General features: G+C 45.5%; 2 protein-coding genes across 8 annotated transcripts in view; both read left to right on the top strand.

Annotated features, from left to right (window-relative positions):
- sun1b (Sad1 and UNC84 domain containing 1b) overlaps nucleotides 1–22,515 on the top strand; it is a 30,582-nt gene extending 8,067 nt beyond the window's left edge. For 4 of the 7 annotated variants that reach the window (XM_008286588.1, XM_008286585.1, XM_008286584.1 and 1 more), the window contains 21 exons: nucleotides 6,566–6,754; nucleotides 7,952–8,202; nucleotides 9,489–9,764; nucleotides 9,883–10,017; nucleotides 10,362–10,490; nucleotides 11,217–11,300; nucleotides 12,350–12,460; nucleotides 12,592–12,711; nucleotides 13,688–13,781; nucleotides 14,593–14,651; nucleotides 15,957–16,141; nucleotides 16,223–16,498; nucleotides 16,582–16,674; nucleotides 17,109–17,200; nucleotides 17,309–17,453; nucleotides 17,567–17,878; nucleotides 17,995–18,079; nucleotides 19,568–19,683; nucleotides 20,255–20,422; nucleotides 20,513–20,605; nucleotides 20,689–22,515. In XM_008286588.1, coding sequence (XP_008284810.1) covers nucleotides 6,639–6,754; nucleotides 7,952–8,202; nucleotides 9,489–9,764; nucleotides 9,883–10,017; nucleotides 10,362–10,490; nucleotides 11,217–11,300; nucleotides 12,350–12,460; nucleotides 12,592–12,711; nucleotides 13,688–13,781; nucleotides 14,593–14,651; nucleotides 15,957–16,141; nucleotides 16,223–16,498; nucleotides 16,582–16,674; nucleotides 17,109–17,200; nucleotides 17,309–17,453; nucleotides 17,567–17,878; nucleotides 17,995–18,079; nucleotides 19,568–19,683; nucleotides 20,255–20,422; nucleotides 20,513–20,605; nucleotides 20,689–20,805 — 3,057 coding nt within the window. In that variant the 5' untranslated portion in view covers nucleotides 6,566–6,638 and the 3' untranslated portion in view covers nucleotides 20,806–22,515. The other 3 variants (XM_008286587.1, XM_008286589.1, XM_008286586.1) reach the window with 3 other exon arrangements.
- Nucleotides 22,516–23,692: 1,177 nt separating this feature from the next.
- iqck (IQ motif containing K) overlaps nucleotides 23,693–27,107 on the top strand; it is an 18,399-nt gene continuing 14,984 nt past the window's right edge. Inside the window, exons 1-2 of the mRNA XM_008286582.1 lie at nucleotides 23,693–23,825; nucleotides 26,751–26,845. Coding sequence (XP_008284804.1) covers nucleotides 23,774–23,825; nucleotides 26,751–26,845 — 147 coding nt within the window. The 5' untranslated portion in view covers nucleotides 23,693–23,773. The remainder of the gene's footprint in view (nucleotides 23,826–26,750; nucleotides 26,846–27,107) is intronic.

Raw genomic sequence — 27,107 nt, 5'->3', positions numbered from 1 at the left:
CTGAGATTTAGAAGAGCAGGTTGGTGTTGCATCATAATAAAATGGCCAAATCTTCTCGTGATCTCAGGTCGGCTTTGTGTCTGACAGGCTGCGTTCTAGTCTCAGCACCAGATCTTATGAGTCACCCGTGGACCGAGGCGAAGTTAGATGAATGTGCAGAAGCTCGTTTGACGCCCTGCTGGAATCCAGCAGGTAGACTCAGAGGCTGGAACAAGCTAATCGTGTTTCTTTGAATGTAGTCAGCTGAGAGGCTAATAATGAACCTCACAGTCACAACCGTGGCCCTGATCCCAGGATTACACTAATAGTTTCTGCTTCTTGACTAGCTAGTTGGGAGATCTGTGGTTTTTATTAGCCGGCGTCTACTGCAGCAGAGGAACTGATCACTGGCAGCTCAGTTAACTGAGGACAGTTGCACCCGTTGCATTGTGAAGAAACAGTAGGACAGCGGGGCAGTAAGTGTTTGCTGCTTGTTTAAAGCTGCAGCTGGCAGTGTTCAGGCATTACACGGTGTGTGTGTGTGTGTGTGTGTGTGTGTGTGTGTGTGTGTGCGCTCATACAGACGGGGTCAGGTGACAGAAACCGTTGGCCCATCTGTTGTCAAAACTCAAAAGAGCAGCGACAAGTTTTGTGGCCTCAGAGAAAGAGGACGAGGAGGCCAGGCGTCATGCTCTGGGGCCAACTTCACGGCCGGGACCACCAACCCGGTGCTGGTTTAATTAATATTGTGAATAGTTCAGGGAATCACGTTTGTGTGCAGATTTACAACCTTTGGGCGTTTTCTGTTTCCTCCACTTCCTCACAGCTGCTTCAGCTCTGGACCGACTCTGGTGGTCAGAGAGGCAGCGATGTGTCTCCCTGCAGGAGGTCCATTTGTGTCGTGTTGAAGATGTGAAAAGCTCAGCTTCAGTGCTCGCTTGTTCTACACATAAGCTAATTCTGTAGTTTGTTTTTTCAAGAATGTCGAGTCATTCAGACAAATTTGTGTTGTTCTCATTTATTTTATGGATCGGTCACAAAACCTCACAGAGATCACTTGGAGTTGTTGCATTAGAACTTATTTTTAAATGTTTTTTATTATATACTGTTTACTAAGTGGATCTAAAATGTGTTACAGTTCATGTGTTGCTTCTTTGATTGGTGGTATTTTAGGAATAAAATGATGTCGAGGTTTAAAGAGTGGAAGATAAATGCCTTTAGTTGTTTGTGAATCTATTTGGATAAAACTACAAGACGCACTGGAACAGATGGAAATACAACAATTTGAATATTATGTGCAACATCCACACATTCAGACGCTCTGAAAGTGGTCTGGCGTTTACACATGCACTGATAAGCTCTTGTGGTTTAAATCAGTCGTAGGTTGCACGCTGTGGCTGCAGCGCCTTCAGAACAACAGGCCGACTGCACCCGTACAGAGCAGGTGCAAGTGCTGAGTTGTGACTTGCACAGACCAGACCTTCATATTTTATGATGGTGGAAGTGGGTCAGTGGAGCTGGAGCCTCTGGTTGGAGGTTGAACTGGGACAGTGGTAGGGAGCCTTGGTGGAGTTATCTGACACTGTGAGTGGACTTACAACCTCAGACATATATCCATGTAGAGATGGATTCAAACTGGTGTTTATTTACGAAATACAGCTCAGTTTCTTACCGGTGAGTCACACTCTGCTCCGACGGCGCTCATGGACGCAACCGGAGCTCCAGCTGGACGGCAGCTGGACGGCGGCTGGATGGCGGTTGTCCTCGCCAACCAGTTGTTTTGACATGTGGTCCCAGCGTGTTTCAGTTTGAGCACCTCCAGCCAAGAGCACCGCAGCAGGGTGGAGGAGAGTCGGCCCGCGACTTGGTTGCTTCTCGTGAGCATCACAACAACACAGACGTCCGTCTGCCAGCCCTCTGCTGCTGATCGGTCTGTCTGCGGCCTGTTTTGCGTGGTCTCCACGGCAACCACAGCGACGTGAAAGGACACACTATAGTGCTGTAGCGTGGAGAGTGAAGGCCACCGCAGAGAGAGCGGGGCTGGAGGAAAGAGCTGTCCGTGGGAGGGAAAATGAGGAGCGATCCTCATCACGCTGCCAAACCCTGCTGCATGGAAACTGTGCCGGCCTGGTCCCAGATTCCTGGCCTCTGGTAAATATAGAGCTCAGGACTTGAGGGGAAAGACCCTCTCCCATGTGAACAGTTCAGAGTGTGTTTGTGCCTTTTTTAAAGGCTCGTGCAGCTGAAATCCAGAGAACAAACTGAGAGGAATATAATTTCAGCAAACACAGCAGCACGGTCCCACCGCGTGGCAGGGAGGACATTCAAGTAAATAGTTGGGGATGGATAGTATAGTACTCAGCGTGCTTCAGTCTCTAAAATAATTTGCTGCTGGCAGTGATCTAGCCCGTAAAGATCCAGATCCAGTGTGGTTGCATCAGATGTGCTTGGGCTTGCAGTATTCCCACAATAACACGTTGTGTGCTGCGTATAAGAGACGAGGGCCAAAAAGAATTGATTTTGTTTCGTTGGATTAATGAGCTAAACAAGCAAATTCCATTTTATCAGGTTGCAGTTCCAGATTCACTGCTATAAAATCATGTCGGTGCTTATTTTTATCTGCAGTATGCTCCGGCTCACAAATTATTTAGTTTTGGCTTCTCCTAAAAGTTTAAATCTTTGTTTTCATGTGAAGGTATGTGCCTTCTGGCAAACCTTCAGCAACCTTTTGCAACCACACTTGTGGTTTTGAGGCTGAGATTTACGACCCACCGCGTGGTTTTGTGTAATTTCGAAGATATGTGTGCGTATCTGACAAAGTGTTGGACTACAAATGGTAGCCAGCATTCATGTGGAGCTCGTTTCAGTAGAGCCTGAAGCTCAGCGTAGGTCCTCACCTGATCACTTTCTCTTCTTCTTCTACACTTGGCAGAAATTTCTTTATTTATTTTTGGACTTTTTTTTTGTCCTCCATGGCAAAACATAATTTCTTTCTTTCTTAAAATCAAATATAAAAATCAGTCTAAGCACCAACTGCAGCTCGGTTCAGTCCAGTGGCTCTGGGATGGGATGGGATCAAAAGTCACATCAGTCTAGGCGCTTACAGAGGACGAGACTGCAGAGATCAACTGTTGGACTTCTGAAAACAGGCAGCACTGTAGCAGCAAAGTACGAACAGTGGACGTCGTGGAGGAGCAGGACTGTGTGATGTGTGTTTTCTCCAGCAGACCAAACAGTGAAAGAAGGTCATTGTCCTTCCCTGTCAACTCGATGTTTACGTGGTGTCTCTTGGGAGCTTTCTGTGTGCTTTGTGATAGGACATCATTTTTTTTTTGCATACTCCATGCAAAGCAGGCAGTGCGTGGGCGGGTGGCAGGACACTAAACGCAGCGCCGGAGGAGTAGAATCACCAGAAGCCATGTCACTGGAGTTGCTTGTTTTTTTTTGACATGGAGTGATTCGTCTGCTGTGTCTCTCTGGGCAGTTCTGAGAGACATGATGACGAGGTATGTTGTCTTGATGAGCTGAGCGGTTAGAGCCTTCACCCCGTGGGCAGATACTTTCTCAATGATGCAAGCACATTCATCATGTTACATCTACACCTGGATGAGACCCAGTCGCTCCGTCTGGGGGCCGATTGGAAGATCTGATCCCACAGAACGAGTCTTAAAGCTCTAGTTAAAACAGGCGAGGGGAGGGATGTTGTTTACTCGAATGCTTATTTGTAGAGCTAGCCTGAGCTTTATTTATCGATTAGTGACTTTATAAAATAGTGTGTTTGGTCTGATCAACAGTCTAAAACACAGTTCGCTTTCGGAGAGGCACTATAAGTCTAACTACTGATCACCTGATGGTTTAACAGCCTGTACTGCATCAGGTGTTTGGTTATGAAGTCCGTCTGATTCTTCATGTGTCGTCCCTCGATTGTGATTGACGCCACGCTGCGTTCTGCCCGGTAAGCAACTAATACAGCAAAACATGAGCTGGTGAAATGCAGAATCACATCAGATTGTGCGTGTAGTTGTGAGAAAGTTTGGCTGTGCCCACTGAGTGTGGGAAGAGAATCAAAGCTTTAGTGTTATGTAAGGAGAGATTCCAGGAAGCTGAATGTCAGGATGGAAGCGTCTTCTTTCTCTGTACTGTATGTCTGTCTCTTCATCTGTGTCTTCTTCACTCACTCCTGAAAGCACTGTGTCCGTCTCTATTTATAGCGCCGGTGTGGGCTGTGAGAGCGACACACGGATCCGTTTGGATCCGCAGAACGAGTGCAAAGAGTTTGCAAACTAATTAACGACGTTTTGCAGCTTCTGAGGAGACAGGCTGAGAGTTTAACCGTCACTAGTTGGTAGAAACAGACCTTCAGCGGTGGCGGTGTTCAGATGGAAAGCTATGGGACGGCTCATGAGTTGCCAGGTAGACTCGCGGGTTATTTCATGTTTGTGTTTGGCTGCAGGCTACGCAGACAGACTGGTGTGTTTTCTTTCTCACACACACCCTGCAACGCTGCTTCCACACCCCAGGCAGTCGCATTACTAATAAACCCCAGATCATCATGTCCTGGGATGATGAACAGCGTTGTTTCTGTGCCAGGATTAAACCTGGAAACAAGCGTTTGTAGTTTTGTCAGCTGTGCAGCTGCGTATCGCTGCTGTGACGTTCGCTCTCGCTATCCACTGGACGAACTGCTTTTAGGCTCATGTGGCCTCCTGAAATTACGTTTTCATCAAAGTCTGAAGCATTCAGAACACATGAGCAACTCTGCAACGCCTTACAGCCGTTTGCATTTCAATTCTAACAACTGGTGCTGCGGATGTCGTGGAAAATGTTGTGTTGAGGGCTCCACCAGCGACTGGTCATGCTGATATTCCACATTTGCCCAGTATTGGTGTCATTATTGCTTTTTATAAAAAGCTTGATGATAAGTTGATTTAGAAATGTGCTGCTTTGACTCAAAATCTGATTAGTTCCATGCCATGAGTAGCAGCCGATCAGTAGCTTGTAAAAAGGCATCAATTAATTTAAAAACCATAAGTTGTGTTAATCTGTCACTAAAACACTCAAATCTGCAGTTTGCTGCCTTCTGAAATGATTGAACCTGGTTCTACCGTATAATCTGGTAAAGCTGCATGTTTGTGTTTGTTTCTCTTCAGGATGTTAGTCTGCAGTTATGTGAGCCCAGGAGGGTTTTTCTCTTCCACACATACACACATACAGGTGTTTAACAGTCGCACAGGTTTGTTTTGTCACGTGGTTTTACTCTGTCATGGATTTTCCGGCACACATCGGTTTATCGTGCAGCTCCTCGACGTCCGTTTGGTTCATATTTGTTGTGATTTTGCTGACAAGTGGAGGCTTCAAGCTAAAACGCAGATATCTGAAGTAAACAGTCAGCGCAGACTCTGGTCTTAAGCATGTCCTCATGTCGTCCCTCCTTGGCAGTCGCGGTTCTGCTCTGGTCATGTGTTGGATGAGCAGGCGGGAGGCAGAGTGAGGACGAAAGCACATAATTGGCTCCCACTGAGAGCGTGTAATCCTCGGGGTTTAAAGCCAGAGGGAAACATGCATGTTACATGTAGAAAAGCATGCACACACCACTCATATTGCTCAGCTGCTTGGCCACCGTTTGTCCCGGATCACATGCTGTGTGCAACGCTGTGCAGGGGTCACTGACTGGGAGCTCAAAGCAGCCAGTGAAGGACCCTCTTTTTCAAGAGCGTAACAGGAAGTTTATTGCCTGTCCTCCAGTGACAGATTAAATCCAAATGTCGACTCTGCAGACTTGCAGGAAAAACCTTGAAGAACCGTTGACTGCTGTGAGCACCACTGTTGTAAGTTAGAAGTAAAAGCAAATCAGTTTTTGAAAAGAAACGCCTGTAAAAGATTTCCCTGCTGAGGAAGAGGCCACGATCCTTGTATTTTTGGCATCGTGTCTTGTTGACAGCAGCTAGGGAACAGTTATAGCTTTACAATGGCAGCAGTGAGTTGTGCAGTTGCTGCCCAGTTGCCTGTTGTTCAGTGTGCGCTCTGCCAGGTGGGTGTGGCCCCGTGAGTCAGTAAAACATGGCACAGAACATTCCTGGTGTGTTTCCACTTACGCTCGGCTTTGGGTTGCAGTGAGAAGAGCGGGTTTTTTTTTCTCTTCCAGCCTACTAGCATACTTGGGGATGTTTACTTGCTTTATTTGTGCGTTTTTGCTTCCAGAGAGGCTCTGCGCCTATTGTTGTGTCGTGTTTTCTCTCTCCCTTGTGAGTGAGTCACTTCCTGTCAGGAACGCTGCCAGTTGCAGGAAGCGGCAGCATCGCAGCTCTATGAAAGGTCTGTTTGTTTTTGTTTGAAAAAGAAAGAAAAGAAAGTGTCTCTGAAGTTGTCTGGTCGAAGATGAGATCCATCAGGAAAAGTAGGATTTCCCCGTCAAGGCTGATTTGGGGCTTTGAGGCATTTGAGGACTGTTTGTCCCCAGACATAAGAAACGCCCCACTTTGCAGTTAACTGTCATGCAATACCTCCTTCCATTGATTTGTTTTTTTCCCCCTAACTTTCTAACTTTCCCTCTTCTCTCTGCTGTCCTCCCTCCCGCCTCCTCCAGCTCCAGCTACTCCACAGCGGCCCTAGAGTTTGAGAAGGAGCACCAGATCGCTCCCGTGTACGAGTCGCCCAGGATGTCACGACGGAGCCTCCGTCTGCAGACCAGCGCCGGTCACTATGGCAACGAGAGCCCGGCCGATTACTCCCAGAACCACAGCAGCTCCTACTCCAGCACCAGGAAGGAGACACGGTGAGGCCGACGCTCCTGTCTCCGTCGGCTCACAGCAGCAGATTGTTTGTGTGTTTACTCCTGTCTGGTCGTGAGTCTGCGGGTCCTTCTGACGCCCACACACATCGTATTTGCGAGTAGTCGAGCGTGCACTCGCGTGGTCTGTTTCCAGTGACGGCCACAGTGCTCGCTGAGATGTCACTGGTTGGTGTGAGATGAGACGCGTTTGAGGGTATTCGGTGACGTGTGCAGGTCGATCGAGCTCAGACGGCGTGTTGGTTTTGTGTAATTCCTGCATAATGAGCGTGACAGTCTCAGTTACATTGAGATGAAAAGTATTCCATCAGCTCAGAAGAGTAATGAAGCAGTTACTATGCACCGAGCTTCACCGTGTACCAGTGAGTCACGGGTTTGTTATTGTACGTTTTTCTGAATCGCTCTAAAAGACTTAAGTCGTAGCTCGCTGAGGTTGCATATGGATGTCAGTCTTGTCAATGTGGTTAAAAAGAAGAGACGTTTTTTTGTTTAAAATGTATTTGTTCATTTGGGCCGATTGTTGGTCATCAAACAGACTAATATTTGGAAGCGTCTTAGCAGCATGTGACAGCAGAGAACCAGTCATGACTCAGCGTCTTCATTAATATATACGTGGATATATAAAATAGACACAGGAGGGATTAAATCAGTCTTCTTCATTTTCTTAATCTTTCTCTGTTCGATCACTTTAAATGCCCACTGAGGTCCTAAAACTTCAATAATTGTTTTGTTCCAGAATCTGTGGCTGCCTGCTAACTTAGCCGCTAGCTGTTGTGACAGTTTGAGTTTTTCTGCATCAGACGTGCAGCATTTAATTTATCAATAATCGGTTAATAAAATTGCAGATACCAATAATCGTTAAAATGCCAAATATAATCTAACTCTAAGTTTCTATTCTCACCATCTGTGGAGATTTAGTTTTTTAAAGTTTGGACACAGTCTTCACGTTGAGTCCAACATGTCGTGAACTTTTGTCGAGTCTTTCTGGGAACAAAACCAGCCCAGCGTGCCATCTGGACTCTGGCGGCTGAGGAGAACCGTAGCTGTGAACAGTGCTTCAGAGTGTGACTTCAATGTGGGCCAAGTGTAGCTGCAGCCGGGACAGATCTTCTGCATCTCCGCCGCTCGCACAGACACAACAAAACTCACGTCTCTACCTGTTTCTTATCTCGGCCGTCTCAGGACGCAGCGCAGCAGAAAGCAACAGTCCACCTCCGGCTCTCTGTCTTTATCCCTGAGCCAAGCCGCCACGCCGAGGAAGACCCTGTCCTTCTTGGCCGTCAGCACCCCGATGACCAACAGCAGCAGCTTCCAGGAGAGCAGCGCAGCGTCCGAAGCCTCCCAGCTCACCTCCGCCCTGGACCAGTCCCAGCTGAGGCATCGCACCACCATTACCACCACCACCACCACCACCTCGGTGGACGGACACTGGGGTCAGCTCAAAAACTCCTCCTTTACATAGAAGTTATTCAGTGCGTAAGAACATGAACCCTAACCCTACATCGGAGGTTACTTCTTTAGCGAACTTACTGTTACGTCGTCTGCAGCACAAAGGAAGACGAACTCATGCTCTGTGAGTTACTAGACTTTGCATATCCAGTCTCAAACCCTGGAGTGTGTCATTAGATAAAGTGTAAATGAGGCACTGCTGTGGTAACAAGTGAAATTCAGCAGTAGCAATACAAACCGCAGTTGTATGAAAGAAATGGAAACAAAAGAAAATAATGCTGGTTAGGGTTAGAATGAGATATTTTCAGCATGTTCAGTATAAAAGAAGAGCTGCATTCCTGTGTTGTTTAGCGGCTGTATTAATTCTAACACAGTGAATTAGACGATGATCGTTGTTAATCTGCTTTGACACTGAAACGCGGCCACCCTTCATTACAATGTTTTACCACCTCAGATATTTCAATGTTTGGTTAATAGCAAAGTAGTAATTTATGCCGCTTGACTTTATCTTTAATTTAGACAACGATCGATGACTCCAACACTGAGAGGAATATAAATTTGTAGGTGTGTTACTGGATCATAAACTCATAAAGTATATAAGAGCAAAGTCTCATTACTACGATTCAGAAGCCTCATTTTTACTGTTTTTACCAACACGACTTTACATCTTTACTGCTGTAGTTACAGTCGTAACGTGTGACATAATGAGCATATTGTTTATTATATTATTATTATTTTATAAAACAAATGCTCTGAAATGTATTGATTTGGTTAAATTCACTTCCTGATAACGTGCAACATCTGTTCAGAAGCAACACTGGAAACTGAATTAGGAGGAAGTTGTAATTTTATAGTTAAACCTATGATGTGATAAAACAGTTTAAGAAAATCTGCAAATTAAACATCCGTCTGTCATCTAGACAGTGCTTCATCCTCACCAGGGTCATGGGGGGCTGGAGTCTATCCCAGCTGACTCGGGTTCTAAATTGTCCGTAGGTGTGAATGTGAGTGTGCTTGGTTGTCTGTCTCTAAGTGTAGCCCTGTGATAGACTGGTTACCTGTCCAGGTGAACCTGCCTTCACCCTGAGTCAGCTGGGATAGACTCCGCCCCCCTACTGAGGATGAAGGTGTAGAGATGATGGCTGGATGTCTCTTTTGTCCGTTATGATACGGCGGCGTGTCTGGAATAAACCAACTAAATAAATCAAATTGCACGAGTACTTCATGACCTCATCCCTGTGTGTATTCGTCTTTTCTCGTCCCCCCTCAGGCCACAGCTCCAGCCTCGGCTCGTCGAGCGTCAACGGCGACGCCAGCGTCTCCAAGTCCCACAGCTCGCGCGCCAACGGTTACATCTGCAAAGACTGCTCTCTACACTCCCAGAAGACGGACTCCCACGTCACACGGTCTTCATCTTCGTTATTGTTGTCATCGTCGTCGTCGTCATCTCAAGCTGCCGAAGCCTCCGCCGACGTCCTCTCCTCCTCGTCATCGTCGCCTCTCACCAGCATATACACCAGAGACCGGAGTCGGAGGAGCAAGACGGGTGAGGAAGGCTCACATTCAAGATGCACGATGCCGTTTCTGTCCACATTTGTCCTTCTAACTGCTGAAGGTTGTCTTCACATGATGAGAATATAATTGGCCGTGGTGTCTCCCTCCAGGTGTCCTGGTGTCAATATCTAACACGTGTATGCGCTACAGCAAACAGGCCGCGGCCCCCATAGTGTCCTTAGTCAGCCTGCTCTTCAACAGTGTGGTCTGGCTGGGCTCGAGGGCCAAGAGCCCTCCAGGAAAAGGTACATACCATCATCCTTTACCCATCCCTCTCTCCTTTACTTCTCCCCCATCTCTTGGCTCAGAGGGAGGTTCTCAGTGATGAAAATCTGACTCCAAGAGATCTGTGCAGCTACTATGAAACCTCCTGCTTTCTGTCTGAGCAGCTTCTCTTCAGCGTTCCACCAGTCTGTTCACATTTCAGCCTTTACAGCCTTTCCTCCTCATGTACATCCCATAGCTTCCTGTTGTCTTCTTCTCGAGGTCTGTTTCTGTCTTTCATCAGGTCACCAGTGTTTTATTTGTAGCTGTTTGTCTGAAGCCGTGACCCGAGTGTGCACCTTCACTAACAGTCGTATGTCACCAGGTGTCCTCGTGTCGTTCATGGACTCAGTGAGACAAGCGGCTTCTTCCAGTTTGTCCCAACTGAGGCTGTTTAAGCAGAACGCTCTCCACAGGATGACGGGCTACAGAGCCGATGGCTATGAAGGACAAGGTACCCGCAAAGACTAAAGCTCCAGACATCTCCTGCTCATCTTCTTCTAATCAACTTTTCTCACACAGTTTCTCTCCTGCCTGCTGTTTTTTCTTTTCTTTTCTTTAAGAAGAACGAAGCGTAGCATTGAGATGATGCTGTCTTTAGAAGGACTCTCTGTTTCTCTCTCAGTCCACCCAGCCTTCACTCTGTCACTTTTGCCGGCTCTTTTTCTGACTGAGAAATAATTTGCTAAATGAGATTAAACGCTGAAGCACCACTTCCTGACTTTGGACAACACTGTCACATGATGAAGTGCATGTTTGAAGCCTGTACGTTGACCAGAGGTTGTGTCCTCAGATGAACTCCTCCCTCTTGATGACTCTGCATTTTTTAAAACTCGTTTTTTTATTAGCGTGCGTCTGCCATGTGACAGTAATTTCAGTGTGTTAGAGGTCAGTTTTGTTTCTGATATCCTGCTGCTTTGAGCTGGTTCTTTTCACAGCTGCAGGAGAGTTTGATCAGGTTTCACCACATTTCCTTCCTCCTGTTTCTGGCCGTCGCCGCCGTCTCTTCTCTCACCTGCTCTCGTGCACCTCTGTTCTCTCTTTTTCTTTCTCTCTCAGAGCTCCTCAGCCGTGACATCGGTGACGCGGCACTTTCTCATCTCCGTCGTCCACCTTTGTGTTCACCGCGGTTTTCTCACGTTTTTGTGATGCAAATAAATGTGTTGTGTGTTTGTTGCAGCTCACTCGAGTTTCTGTGGAAGCATGAATGTGAAGGATCTGGTGACTGAAGACGCATCACATCTTAATCTCAATGGTTCCCTGTGTAAGCAGACGCACACAAACCACAGACACATGTCCTCCCTCTTTCTCCCTGTGCCCGTCCTCTCACTCCTGATTGGCAGAGTTAACGATATGCGTGACCCGTGTCAGGATCAGCGAGCAGAGGTTGTGTGAACTGCTTTAATTAGTCGGCAGCCTGTTGACCTGCAGAAGCTTCTGTTTCACTCCAGTTTGTACCTCAGACCTATTTCAAGGGTCCAGTTCAGCGCCACGACTCACTGTGCTGACGTTAAAAGGTTAAAAAGCTTCAGTCGACTTTTAGTTTCTAATTTAAATCACATCAGCAAATCAGATGTGATGCCAGAGGTCAAGTCGCTGTTGGCTTTTACAGCAGGCTCTTCAATTTAGGAATGAAAGACGTTTTTTTTTAAAAAGTAGTTTAAATGAAAAAAAAAAAAAAAAAGGAAAATGACAGAAACAGGCTCCGACTACAAGCAGCTTTTTTACATCATTAGCTGACTTTTCATAGTGACGACATTCTAACTGCTCCTTTGCCTTTAAAACGACGTTATAAAAAAATACATTAAAAATTACAATTAAGCAAATAATAATTATTAAATAAATAAAATACAGAAATACAATATTATTATTTTATTTATTTGTCTTTATATTTCTACTTTTATTCGCCTTTTCTTTTATGTATTCATTTTTGGTTAATAATGCTTTACATTGCCACATTATTTATTTTTAATTTGATTTATTCTTCTTTTCATTTCCACTTTTATTCTGTTAATCTTGTATTGATTTATTTTTGTAATTTGGCGCTCTCACTGCTCCATATCAGTCATTCAGAAAGCACAGCTGCGGTTCTAAAACACACACCAGTGGCCTGTTTTCATTTATTTATTTTTTCATGATATATGTATAATTTGGTAAATGTTTTTTTTTTTTTTTCCTTTATCTGTTCAGTTCTGTTTTGATCATTTGCAGAAATGTGTTGCTCGTTTGTTGTTTTCATTGTAATCTGTATCAGTTCATTCATACATCCTTTGTTTTTGTGCGTTCTGCTTTGTTGCCGTCGGTGACATACAGGCGATGACTGTAAAGGGAAGCAGTACTCTGAGACACACACCGTCCTCCTCACACAGTCCTCCAGGTCTCAGCGCCTGGTGGGGGCGCTGTGGGGCGCCCTAGTTTATGCAGGTTAACAGCACTTTTCTTAATGTTGATGGCACCTTGTAAATATTCTGTATGTGTCGGTCCCACACATTCAGAGCTCAAGCCGTTTGTAGCTGTAGACCTTTGGTGCTGACCGTTTGGACTCTGTCTTCCAGGTCACTGCCTCCTCCAGCCGGGTTACTGTGTGGTGAGAGCCGGCAGAGCGCTGGGCTCCGGGGTTGGGTCGTCAGCTCAGAGGCTGCTGTCTCTGCTCTGGATGCTCCTGGCAGCTCCAGGTTGGTTCAAATGTGCTTCTTCTGCTACTTTCTAGGGCAGTATACGCTCACCAACCGCTTTATTAGCTTCACCTCGCTAGCGTCGGGAAAAGATTCAACAAGGTGCTGGAAACATTCCTCTCACAATTCGGTCCACGATGACTCGAACGCATCTGTAGCTGCTGCAGGTTTGTCGGCTGCTCGTTGGGAATCTCTCGTTGCACCACAGCTGCTCTGCTGGACTGAGACCTGGTGATTGGGAGTTTGTTTATTACGATCACATTAGCTTTTTGCAAGGCAGCAGCTATTCTTGTATGTATGTACGCACAGTACATACAAATCACAGGATTACAGGATGTACACACACATTACAGACTACATACATGTCCACAACGCACACCGAACCAACCAAACAGACAACACAAGTTGAATCATCATAAGAAATAGATTTTGTCCTTCTACCCAACAATCATAATGATGGAGGAATGGTGTGCCGTAGAAACAGACCAGGATTTCTGTGGGGTCCAGTGAAGTCTAGAAACCAGTCTGAGATGACTCGAGCTTTGTGACGTGGAGTGTTACTCTGCTGGAGGTAGGAGTCAGGAGGTGGCTCACTGCAGTCAGCAGCCAGGTAGACTGTGGAGTTTAAATGATGCTCAGTTGGTGCTGAGGAGCCCAACTTGAGCCCCAACATCACCACACCAGCAGGGGCCTGAAGCGCTGCTACGAGCAGGATGGATCCACGTTTCATGTTCACGCCAAATCCTGAGCATCCGAATGTCGCCGCAGAAATGGAGACTCACCAGACCAGTCTTAGGCATTAGACATTAGAGGTCTTTCAGGATAAACGTCACGTAATAACGCCGGTGCATGCGACACGGGGGTGGCCGGATTAGACATTTGCCTTAACGAGCGGGTGAACACCTGATAAAGCGGCGGCTGAGTGTGGTCTGACTGTGTTCTCATTCTTTGTGTTTGTGTTTCTTCTGTCCGGCAGTGAAGGCAGGCCGCGGCCTTCTCTGGTTTCTGGCATCAGGATGGTACCGGCTGGTGTCGCTCATGTCTCTGCTCAACGTCTTCTTCCTGACACGGTGAGAGTCCCGCCGCCTTTCTGAACCCTGCAATGTGTAGAAAGAAAGCAGCTTCTACGATGACTACGTGACCGTGTGGACGTGTCTTTCAGTGATGAAGCTGTTCTAAATGATCATGTTTTAGATGCTAACTTTTATTCTGCAGCCTATTTTTATTTATTTTTTGACCAAAGCAACCTTCAAAGTGTAGAGCTTGTTCATGTTTCAGTTCACACTCGTCTTCCTGACTTGGCAGCATCCGTTGCAACCCTACAGACCGTCCAGAACGCTGCTGCCACAACAACCAACCCTGGATCCCTGTTTCTTTTAGAACTGATTTTAAAGTCCTGTCCTCCTTGTGTGTGTTCTGTGGAGCACTTTGAGCAGCATTATGTACGTAAGCTGCTGTGTCAGTGAAGTCGTTCCAGCTTGTTCGTCGCCTTCCTGGTTCTTTCAGCCACTGCGGCTCCAACATTTAGACATTTCCTTTGGGAGCTGGTGGAGGCCGACATCAGAGATAACAGAGAACCAACACTGGACTTGAACCCACCAGAAGTCCAGAAACATGTTGATGTGCAGACGTGTTGTGAACATAATACGACGTGTCAGCCCAGTGACCTTTGCAGGATGATTTTAGTCACTGCAGGGTTAAAAGTTCAAAATTACTTTCCTGCATAACTGTTGGGACTGAATGACTGCACTTGGTTAGAAAATTTCAGTTGTTCAGTGTCTTGTGCTAAACGCTACGTGGGGCCTGCAGTTGGGATTCATGAAGCTGACGTTCTCCCGCTGGTGTGTCTTTATCTGACCAGCTTGTGCTTCTGTGTTTCAGATGCCTGCCCAAACTGTGGAAGCTCCTGTTGCTCCTTCTGCCCCTTTTGCTCCTCCTCGGTGAGTTATCGAGAACTTCTTGTGCTCTCTGAGTCTGCCACAGATGTAACCCATTTATAGTGAGCGCGTAAAGAGAAAAATCTGTCTGTGGGAGATGTTACAACCAGCACACATCCCCAGAGTGTGCAGAGAATCCAGGACCAGATTCAGGTCAGCCTTCTTCCCAGGGCCGAGGTTCAGTCACATTCATTACGTCTGAATACCTCGCCGTTTACATTCTGGGTCGTTGCGCTCTGATTTTTTTCTTTTCTGCCATAAACTGTTTACGTTCCTGCCTCTTGCAGCAACTGTTTCTGACTGGATGGAAGGAAATCTTTAACCCTCTGAACATTTTTTTCTTCCTGTCACATTTTTATTCGCTGCGGCTCATTTCTCGCTGCAACATGAAGTCCTGCAGCTCTGTGGAACCAGCAGAACCCGGGCTGGAAGCAGTGATGCAGTCTGTGACAAAGTTATAGTGCCATGAATCAGGAAAAAATTAATAAAAACAAAAGATTAATTCATCTGATTGACTTTTTTAAATCCTTGAAATCAATATTTTTTTTTAAAGTGCCAACAGTTTGTTTCTGTACTGGGGGACAAACGGTGGCTCCACGCGCTGCAGATACTTTACTACTTACGTTGTCATATGTTCATACGTGTTGCCTGCACTGTAGGAAAAAACAAAACAAAGCAAAAATCCTGCAGTTCAGCCAAAAACAACCCAGAGCCCATGATAAGTAGCTGGTCGCACTGAGGAGGCAGAATTTGTAGTCACCAGCGGTTTATTTTTAAATGAGACATTTAGACTAAAAGGATTTTAGCTGAAGGGAAGTCGCGCACGATTAGTTCACGGAGCGACAGAAAATCATCTTATCTCCAGTTTTACAGTTTCTTTTTTGGCCTTTGTGCCTTTATTTGATAGAGCAGTGAGAGAGAGAGACAAGAAAGTGGGGGAGGACGTGTGGGAAAGGGTCATGAGCGGGATTCGAGCCCATGACCTCCACATTGGGACTGTAGCCCTGTAAATGGGACGCCAGCTCAACCAGGTGAGCTGTAGCGGCGCCCCGAGTTTTACAGTTTCTTGCAACGATAAATGGTTGGTGATTTTAAAAAAAATAAAAAAAAACAGTTCAGGAGTTAAATCTAAGATGCAATATTATTTTTATTATTATTTTTAGGTTTAATATAAATATTCTCAAAAAATCTTGTGCATTGCTTTTACAGTTCAGATTGTTTCAGTTGTGTGATCTTTTTAAAACATAAATGCTTTGCTGTGTTGGAGGAGGTACCGTGTTAATCCCGCTCTCTCCCGTCTGTTTGCAGCTTTATGGCTCTGGGGTCCGTCCACTGCTGCCCTGCTCGCCTACCTCCCGGCCATAAACCTAACCGAGTGGCGTCCTGCGTCTCCTTTGACCTTCTTGTCCCGCATGGTGCCGGTTCCTGCTTCTGTCCCTGCAGCAGAGCCTCCGGTGCAGCAGACTCCGGCCACCCCAGCGTCACAGGCACCGGTGAGACGGGCGGTCGCATGTATCGGCGTTACTACGTGACGTTTATCCTGAAATGCCTCTAAATTCTTTTCCTCTCCTCAGCCAATGCTTCCTCCCGTGGCTGTCTCCGGCGTGGACTTGGAGCGTCTTGAACGCGTCGAGCGCCAGCTAGCTCTGCTGTGGGAGCAGGTCCGGCAGGGAGACGAGAAGCAGGAGCAGCGTCACGGGGACATTTTGGGTCTGTACAGCACCCTGAGGGATCAGCTCCACAGTCAGACCGACAGGGAGAGCCTGGGTCTGTGGGTGTCGTCCCTGCTGGAGCAGAGACTCGGCGTGCTGCGAGGAGAGCTGCAGCAGGACGACGCGCTCAGAGAGCAGGTAGCTGCATCAGGATGCACACAGGCGAGGGACACTTGGCCCAGAAAATTCACACGTGATTAACTGTTTTTCTTTTTTTGCAGAGAGCAGAGCAGCAGAAACAACACCAAGAGACTCAGGCAGCACGACTGGCTGGTTTAGAAGTGCTGCTCAGCGCTCTGGCAGCTAAGACAGAGGTACGCACAGCAGACCGACACCTTGAAAACATGCCTGCAGGATGGATGGGAGTGTGTGGCAAGATGGCATAGTAACCTCATGATCCTCAGATCACCAAGTGTAATTTCAGAGCTTAGTTGATAAAACGCTGAAGCAAGCAAATGATCATAACATTAAGTATGAAAGTACAAAGAAACTAATAGCATGAGATGATGGACACATAAGCAACGGTGCTGAAAAGACGAGAAAGTCCTGACAAGCTCAGACAGGTGAGGACAGACGAGAGCAGGTATGAATCAGAGCTGATTTTGAGGTTTTACGTCTGTATACAAAGGAACAGTGGTGCTGGATCAAATATCTGATGGCAGGATGTTATGAGCAACAATAGCATCCAGTGTTCTTCTGTCAGGAGGGTTTTCTGTTATACTTCAGCTGGTTCATGTGTGTGTTGCAGGAGGTGCAGCAGAAGCAGCAGCAGTACGAACACGAGAAAGACGAACGGCAAAAAGAGGCTGAAGCTCCTCCAGCTGATGCTGCTGCTGTCAGGTACAAACACCAAGAGGAACCCTTCCAATTCGTAATGAGCTGTTCACGTTTTGCGAGCAGGCTTTTCAGATTGTGGCAGCTCATGTATCGTTTCTGTGTGTCGCTCAGTGTGGGGGTGAAGCAGGAGGAGCATGACGCTCTGCTGGCTGAGGTGCAGAGACTCGAGGCTGAGCTGAGTAAAGTCAGACAGGACCTGCAGGCCGTCGTGGGATGTAAGGGCAAGTGTGAGCAGCTGGACACGCTGCAGGACACGGTACGCATGTTTGAGCTATAAAGTGATGTCAGCTTAATCTGTGATGCTCCTCCATAAATTAAGAATATTAAAATTGCCCTGACATCCGGTTTCCATTCCATTTTTTTACCCAGATATCAGCCCAGGTGTCCTCCCAGGTGCGTAAAGAGTTGCAGGTTCTGTTCTTCGGCAGCGGCGGATCTGGAGAGGAGCAGGAGCTGCCCGAGTCTCTGGTCCTCTGGTTGTCCCAGCGTTACGTGAGCACACCCGACCTGCAGGCGGCACTGGCCTCTCTGGAGCACAGCATCCTGAGAAACATATCCCTGCAGCTGGAGCGCAGCCAGGCCCAGACGCTGGGTGAGGCCGAGAGCCAAGCCCAGACCATTGTGAAGACGATAACTGGGACTGTCCAGCACACCTCTGCTGCTGAAGGACTGACAGAGGAGGTAATGGATGTCAACATCATAATCAACGTGGATCTCCATCTTTATCACGTAATCTAAGCTCTTCAGAAGTGTTGGTTTGCCCTCTTGTTGAGCCTCTTGTGTGCTCTCTACCTCAGCACGTGAAGCTGATAGTCCAGAATGCTCTGAAGCTCTACTCCCAGGATCGCACCGGCCTGGTGGACTACGCCCTGGAGTCTGGAGGTAAGGAGGAAGTCTGTCCATCCTGAGACAGCGGTTCACTCCGCAGTATGTAGAAGGGATTAGCAGGCGAGCTGTTCCGTAACTCGGCACTGCGCTCTAATGTATGTCTCTAATGCAGTGTGGGTGCAGGCATTAGCTGGTTCGAGGACAACAGGGTATTAATGGCAAAAGCTCAGGCTCCATTGTCAAGTGTGTTACTGAGCAGTGCTTTGACCTACATGGAGCTCTGAATTCACAGTCGGCCAGTTTAGCGGTAAAGACCCGTGATGGAGTTGTAACGGTCCGGTTTGATTCAGGTTCCTCTGTTCTCTGACGTTATAGCTGATGTACGAGGTTTTGCTTCAACACGATCTTGGTTTGGCGCTGCTGCTGCTGCTGCTGCTGCTCTGTTTTACATCTGAGTACATCTCAGAGGTCAAGTAACATCAGAGGGTGGCTCACTTAACCTGCTGCATCTCCATGGTAACTGATGCTGCAGAGCTACATCTCCATGGTANGCTAACCTGGTCCGGAGCAGGTTCTGTTCAGGGTTTAGATTTAAATCAGCTGTAAGAAGCGTCTCCCTTCAACCAAACTCTTTCCTGATGATTCTCTCTGAGTGATTCCGATTCTGGGCTGATGCTTTAACTGTAAACCTGCTCATCTGTACGTTGCTAAAACCACTGAATGAAGCCGTCACAGTATCACTCACTGGATGCATCGTGTTGCCATGGGAACCTATATGCATCTCTGACTGGGGCTGGAAGTGCAGCAGAGTTTTTACCCACATTAGCACCTGAATGTGAATCACTGGCTTTGTTTCTTCTACCAACATGTGAAAAGTTTTTTTTAAGGCTTAATTTACCCCCAACACTGAAATATGCTGTTGTAACGAATGTTCAATCAATCAATCAATCAATCAATCAATCAATCAATCACATAATGAGCTAAATCTAGCGTATCTTATGATCAATGTCACTGGATTACAGTTTAAAAACGTGCCTCACACCTTAGATATGTTGCCTTTTCTGTGTAGCACCACTTCTAGTTTCATTAAAGCAGCACCAGAACAATTTTCCATTTCATACAGATTTGATTATTTGTTCAAAGGGGATCAGATCATATGAGGTGAGGCAGCGCGTCTCCCTCATAAACAATCTGAAAATGAAGATGCTACAAAAACAGGACCAATGAGGACAACAAGTCAGCGAACATGAGGGATGTTTTAGAACTCTATTGGCACTTCCAGAGGATAGTCTGAAGGCAGACTGTTGTGTTTCCTAATACACTGTCTGTCCTGTAAGGAAAGCTTAAACATCTGAAGCTGTTTAGACTTGGCTTTATAAAGCTGTTTCAAGATGTGGAAAAAAACTTGATAAACTGATAAAGAAGAGGCATCAGCTGTGCAGTATGAAAAGCTCCTCACTTCATTGTCCCGTCTGTTGGTATCTGACGTCATTTGTGGCCCTGAAAATGAAATGAAAATGTCCTTCCTGTTTCTGCGTCCAGGCGGCAGCATCCTCAGCACACGCTGCTCCGAGACTTACGAGACCAAGACGGCCCTCATGAGTCTGTTCGGACTGCCGCTCTGGTACTTCTCCCAGTCTCCACGCGTCGTCATCCAGGTGAGAAACATCAACAATATTTTACAGATGATGGAAAGATGAAGGGTCGAAATGGAGGCTAATGAACAGAGCGCCGTCCCAAAGGAAACTCTAGATAGCATACATGAGAAATGCAGTGACTTCAAAGTAGAAAAAGCACAAGATATAAGATTAATGAAACAAAACAAGTAGCTGAAACAAGACGAGCACAGAACAGTACAAAGTAATGCTGCTTAGTGGAAGCCACATCACACATAATCAGGTGAAAATGAAATGTTGTGCTTTACGCTGACGATGTTGTTCATGAAAGAGAAATATTACACCTGAGAAATGAAAATATGAAACATTGAACATTCGTTATTGTTATTTATGCCGGAACCGACATTGCACAAACTGTTGAGAAAAGTGATATTGCAAATGATGCGGATGTTTAATGGGACGTTTTAGCTGTGGTTGCTGCTAAAGGGGAGGAGTTTGATGTCCGCTGGTAGAGAAGTGCTGCTGAGGTTTCTGAGCTGCTCCTCGGTGGTTCAACAGTCTCACAGTCTCAGCCGCTGTTCCAAAAGTAATCGTCCTCCTTCCCCTCCGTCAGCCTGACGTGTATCCAGGTAACTGCTGGGCCTTCAAGGGCTCTCAGGGCTACCTGGTGATCCGGCTGTCGTTGAGGATCCTGCCGACATCCTTCTGTGTGGAGCACATCCCCAAGAGCCTGTCCCCGACCGGAAACATCACCAGCGCGCCTCGCAACTTCACCGTCTTTGTAAGGAACACGCCGACACGAAGCCATGCTCCAGGTAATCTAACCGTCCTTCATTAAAGGATGTTTTCACTGATGTTTTTTTACACTCAGGGTCTCGATGATGAGTACCAGGAGGAGGGCAAGCTGCTGGGACACTACATATACCAGGAGGACGGGGAGTCGCTGCAAACCTTCCCTGTTCAGGTAACGAGAAGACTTCTAACTGGTCACCATCAGAAGTACAAAAAACCCATGTGTGTGAACATCTTCTTCCGCTTCTCCTTCAGGAGCAGAACGACAAGGCCTTCCAGATCATCGAGGTGCGAGTGCTGTCCAACTGGGGCCACCCAGAATACACCTGCATGTACCGCTTCCGAGTCCACGGAGAGCCTCGGCCTCAGTGACCCAGCCGGCTCCAGACACGCTCGGATACGACATATCGCCCTCTCTGTACATAGCGCTCGCCAACTTCTTTGAACCCAGCGGGACTCGGCAGGACTTTGTGGACGTTTTTGTATGAAAGACATGAAGACACAGGAGTTGCAGATTGTTAAAGTAACGTGGCGAGACTGAACCACCGTGAGCGTGTGTTTTTGTATTATTGAAAGAATCAAAGGAAAGTCTGAATCAGGGCTGTCGAGGATTGTTGAAGAGAACCAAGGAAGAAGCAGAAAGTCCCAGTCCCCTTTTCATCAAAGGCCTCTTGCACTGAATCAGCCCACGAGGGCGCCAGGTTCCCCCTGATCCCCCTCTTGGCACCTTCCACTTCTACAGGAAGGTGGACACTTGAAATGGGGGTCGCAGACTCATCTCCACCATTTCTTCACACACTGTATCTCAGTCTGGTTAGGTTTTGTTTGTAATCATCTGTATTTAATGTGTTGTTTTTTTTTACCTTTTCCAAATAGAGTGTTCTATTTTCAGGATCCAGACCACTGCACCTTTGCCTGAGACGCTGTCCAGGCACGTCGCTCCCTCTTGTTGTTCTCAAGTCTGTTGACTGATGACTTCAGCTGAACTGTTTGAGCAGTCTGCAGGTCAGCCCTCACCGCGGGTGAACAGTGGACATGTTGATTCACTACATTCTAGGCTTGGCTTTATGCTTTCACACAGCCATAACTGAGACTATTTTGTATTTTTGTTTTTTTTTTTGGAACTGAACACGCTGCCTATGGACAAGCTCTGAATGTTTTCCCACGTGGAGGCTTGATGCAAGTTTCCTTTAACTACACAGAAACACTATAAAACCACTGACCTGAGCTCCATGTGACTCAAGTATTAGGAAGCTCTTCACTATGTACATTAGACAAGATATGTGTCTGATTATGTTTGGACTCCGGGATTAATGCTAGCATGCCACTCTTCCTGAACCGTACTCTAAACCTTTACATGCACCGTGGATTTAGGAGAGCGTGTGTCCTCTCCGAAAGCTGAATATTATAACTACTCCTTAGACAAGAGTGTGCTTTTTTTTTTTTTTTTGTTCTGTTTCTATCAAGACAAGATTCTGTGTCCCTTTAGCTCAGTTAAACGTCCTCCTCACACGGACTCCCACTACTCTGAAACCCCGAAGGAATGTAATCTGTATATTTCATTGTTGATAGTTGGTCCTTTATAATATCTACTTTTATCAGTGTTGCTTTATAAAAAAAAAATCACCCTGTCATTATTATTATTATTGTATTACTATTATTTTTACTGTTGCTCGTCGTGTTTTGCTTTTTTTCCGGTTTCGTTTTGGGGCTTTTGTTGGTTTTATCGGAGGATGCACTGCAGCAACTTGTTAGACAAAAGTTTTAACACGGGTCGTCATAATTAGTTTGAAAACGGGGATGTGTCGTCGATTTTGGTTGCAAATATGGGTAAGTCTAAAATGTTATGTGTAAAAAATGTTTTGTTCACAATCTTATTTATTAACGAGTCAATTAGTGGCTGCAAGAAATGAGTTACAGCAAATGTATATTTTGTCATAAGCTGTTCAGTGCATTTTGGAACCATCTTGGGACTTTTTTTTAAGATAAATGGCTATTTTTGTTCAGTCATGAGATGACTTAACTGCTTTGGAATATATTCCAATAAAGACTTTAATTTTGATGAAATTCTTTGAATAACAATCATGGCCAAAGTCTAAGATTACTGCTCTTTTGTGTTTGCTTGTTCTGGAGTGCTGTTGCTTTGTTGATCTTTGATGCCTTTCTAGAGCCCACATGTAGTTCTGTCTTTACCAAAACAAGCAGAAATATGAGGTGACAAAGAGTATGAAACTTTTCTATAGTTTGCACAATTTGAAATGCTTTATTTAAAAAAACCTCAGAAATCCAAAATGCCTGCAGGCTGTTTGCCTCATTTACAGACTTAACGCACAGAATCATGAAAGAATCTAAAAATTTAAAACACATCTGCAAATATGTATTATGATCTCTTTAAAGTTACTCATTTTTACTCAGTGTGTCTGTTGTGGGATAAATGATTAGATGTGTTCTTCTCTTTATTTCAGTGTTGATAGGCAGCGGTGGGCAAAAAGTATTCAGATCCTTAAGTCAAAAATACTCCATTACCGAAGGAAGGATCTTGCTTAAGTAAAAGTCCAAATGTATTGGCAGCAAGATGGTCCTTCTGACTGATGTGTTACATGTGATATTATTAGATGCTGCAGGTGGAGCTACTTTAAACTACTTTAATACGGTTTTATACACATCAGACACCTGAGGAGAAGAAAAGAGGAAAAACCTCATTCTGATCCACTCATTTCAGCATTTTTTTAAATGACAGCAAGTGAGTAGTTTAGAGGGAACATCATATATTTGGTGGAACTCGACTACCCACAACCAGGCTGGTTTCAGCTTTAACAGTGATTATTGTGTTATCCAGGGTGTAAAATCTTCAGCTCAAAGGTAACTGAAGCTGCAGTGGACGAGAAAACACAGTTTAAATTTGAGGTGAAGTGGGAATTCTCAAGTAAATACAAATGCCTCGAAATTACACTTAAGTAAAGCACTAGAGTAAGTATATTTAGTCACTTTCCACCGCATTTTATCCTTTTATGTCGCTAGAATTGCAGTACAATCAACCAGTTTATTATTATCAGTGTCCTCTGCTGCCCTCTGGTGGCGCAAGCGGAGAACATGCAGTTACACGAGAAGAAATGCTTTACTGATTTTCTTTATTTTTTTATTTTTTATTTTTTCAAACGGGTTACAATAGAAAACAGAATCGTAAAGGTCCGTTTTCGTAAAAAGTTGTAAACAAAACAAAAAAAGTTGTGTTGGTGCCGCCGTCGTGGTTTACGTCGTACACAACGTCATACGTCATAGACTACTTCCTTAGCGACCACAGACTCCTTGGCAACCCCCTCAGAAAACGGGCAGAAAGATGGCGGAGGCAAGCGGCGCCAAGAATTCAATTTCTGAACAACAGTGTGGAGGTGAGAAGACACTTGGGCTGAGATGGGGTGAAACGTTTTCCTTCCGTCAGGTGTTTGTGGACGAGGATCCTCCGGGAGACTCGGACCTGCTGGAAAAACCTCCTTCAGCTGCCCAAGCTGCTCGTGAACGTCAGAGGATTTGTCTGAATACAAACATCTGGACAGATTTCACATCAAAGCAGCGGCTGTGTCCGTCCCAGGTGACGTTAGGACAGAAAGCTGCTGCTTCCTGTGATTTTGTGGATCCAGTGTTGTGCCGGAAATAGCAGCTCCGCCGGAAATAGCTCCTCTCAGGGAGCGCAGTGACAACCATTCACCTGTAGATGGAAATAAAAAATAGTCTAACAGTAATATTTCATACCTGTCTGTACATGGTCATGTGGAAATAATAAGAACAACAGGGACAGATTTGGTCTGAGCTTACTGTGAAAGGTTAAAAATGCCTCCCTCCAGATTTACGGGGGGTGGGGGTGCATATTCTGGCAATGGGGTCTGCCGGATTATGGACCCCCCTCTATTTCTGACCCCAAAGGATTTACAGCCACCAAATTCACAACATTTATTGATGATCATGGTCTGAGCATAATCTGAAAAGTTAGAAATGCTGGGACCAACAGGGACAGATTTACTGGGGGTTTGTAATCATCTGTATTTAATGTGTTTTTTTTACCTTTTCCAAACAGAGTGTTCTATTTTCAGGATCCAGACCACTGCACCTTTGCCTGAGACGCTGTCCAGGCACGTCGCTCCCTTTTGTTGCTTTCAAGTCTGTCGGATGACTTCAGCTGAACTGTTTGAGCAGTCTGCAGGTCAGCCCTCACCGACATGTTGATTCACTACATTCTAGGCTTGGCTTTATGCTTTCACACAGCCAGAACTGAGACTATTTTTGGTTTTTTTGGAACTGAACACGCTGCCTATGGACAAGCTCTGAATGTTTTCCCACGTGGAGGCTTGATGCAAGTTTCCTTTAACTACACAGAAACACTATAAAACCACTGACCTGAGCTCGATGTGATGGTCTGTTTCTGACCCCAAAGGACTTAAAGCCACCAAATTCACAACATTTATTGATGAGCATGATCTGAGCATAATCTGAAAAGTTAGAAATGCTGGGACCAACAGGGACAGATTTACTGGGGGTGGTGGTGCATAATCCGGCAGACCCCATTGCCAGAATATGCACCCCCACCCCCCGTAAATCTGGAGGGAGGCATTTTTAACCTTTCACAGTAAGCTCAGACCAAATCTGTCCCTGTTGTTCTTATTATTTCCACATGACCATGTACAGACAGACATTAACTATTACTGTTAGACTATTTTTTATTTCCATCTACAGGTGAATGGTTGTCACTGCGCTCCTTGAGAGGAGCTGCTTTTTCCAGAAGCAGCCTGCAGATAGAAGCCAGAGTTTAACTGAGAAGGATCAAAGTCCTGCTCTATGGAGCTCTGTCTGTTGAGCTGCCTCCTTTCTGAGCTTCTCAGCTGCAGGCCTCGTTGCATCTAGAGTTCAGAAAACCACATTCAGGATCCCGGATTTTGCTGCCGTTCAGATTTGAATTGAACTTCCCGCCAGTGTTTGTGTGGATGACAAGCTGTCTTCTGTTCAAAACTGAAGGTTTTTATAATCAGAATAAAGCCTGTCTCAATCTAGCAGTGAGAACAACGTGCACACAGCAAAGTTCTGAAGTGGTTTGGACTCTGGGGACATCTTTTCACTGTGCTGCACTTCTGTAGTCCAGGACACATCTTTTGAGCTGTTTTTTGGCCTTCAGCAGTACTCGAGTACATTTTGCAGAGAGCAGTACTGAGTAAACTCTCTTCTGACCAGCAGCTGATCTGTAATCTCAAAAAAGTTCAGTGTTTTACATCAGTTGTTAAAGTAAGTGAAATTTAATATACTGTGGACTTTCTAGTTCTTTCAATTGTACTTTTAATATTTTTGGCCTACAGCTAAAAATAAACAACAAATTAATTAAATATATCTCAAAATGCAGTATTTAATTCTAAGTTTGAGTAAATGACTGTACACTCAGTATAAACACTGTGTCTCTCAGTCTAGTTCAGCATCCTATAGAGAATCTAGGAGGCATTTTCAAGAGGAAGATGAGAAACTGAAACACAAAGGAGCTGAAGGTTGATATCAAAGCGACCTGAGCAGAGTCACAGGCTGATCTCCTCCATGACACACGGAGACCCTGAGTCATGGTGAAGGAGTGACAACGAGCATCGAGTGTAGAAATGAACAGAGTTTTCAGGAGGTGGACATTCCTGTATTGTTTTGTTTGTTTAATTGATCTTATCTATTGATCTTAATTGATTCAACAATTTCCCTGAGGTTTGCACCAAACGGATCAATAAAGTTCTATTCTATTCTATCTTAGTAAATAATCAAATAATTTGACACACTGGATTTCAAAAGAAAAAAAACTTATTTTACTTTATATGTAATTAATACAGAATATGTCAGAGTTTGTGTTTTTGAATTAAATTAGTTTAGTTTTTGTTTTTTTTTAATAAATCGATATTCTAATCTTTTGAGATGCACTCATTACCCAGGCTTTATTTTTTTTAACTTGGCAGTTCAGCCTTCTCACATTTTGCACTCTAGTCTTAGATTAATCTTCAGAACACAACACAGCTTCACGGTTTTTGTCTTCAGAGGAGAGTTCAAAGCTCGTGTGACTGAAGAGTACAGCTGTCATCTCTGAACTGGATTTAGTTTTGTGTGTCTTAATCCCTCGGTTGTGTTAATGTGCTTTGCTTTGGTCCCATGTCAGCTGTTGTCATGGCTGATTTTATGCTCCTCCGTAACTCTATCATAGTGTGACTTCTCGGCCTTCCTCGAAAAATAGATTTTAAGCTTCCTGGTTGGAAAAAAAAGGTGAAATAAATAACACATTTGTTTCTGTGTGTCTGGTCCAGATTCTCTCAAAAGTTTGAAGGAGGTAGTGTTTCCGGTGCTGCAGCCTGGACTGGAGGCTCTGCTGAGGGAAGCGCGGCGACGCGGCTGCTTTGAGGTCACAGGAAAAAAAAAGCCGGCAGGCGGCTCAACGCTGAAATGATCACAGATGAACAACAAATCTGAGTTTACAGGAGTTTCTTTGTCATTGCACCGTCCCACGTCTACTCCAGAAAATACTCATCATGACAGAGCAGTAACACACACAGTGGTACTCCTGAATGAGAGCGTTTCACAGCGTACCACAGAGTACATGTACTGTGTGATGATTATACTACGTAGTACAGCAGTAAACTTAAATACAATAATGTGCAATCAAC

The sequence above is a fragment of the Stegastes partitus genome, unplaced genomic scaffold (genome assembly GCF_000690725.1).
Source record: "Stegastes partitus isolate 25-593 unplaced genomic scaffold, Stegastes_partitus-1.0.2 Scaffold459, whole genome shotgun sequence".
Lineage (NCBI taxonomy): Eukaryota > Metazoa > Chordata > Actinopteri > Pomacentridae > Stegastes > Stegastes partitus.
The sequence above is the reverse complement of the archived record's forward strand: the minus strand, read 5'-3'. Positions and strand labels throughout refer to the sequence as shown.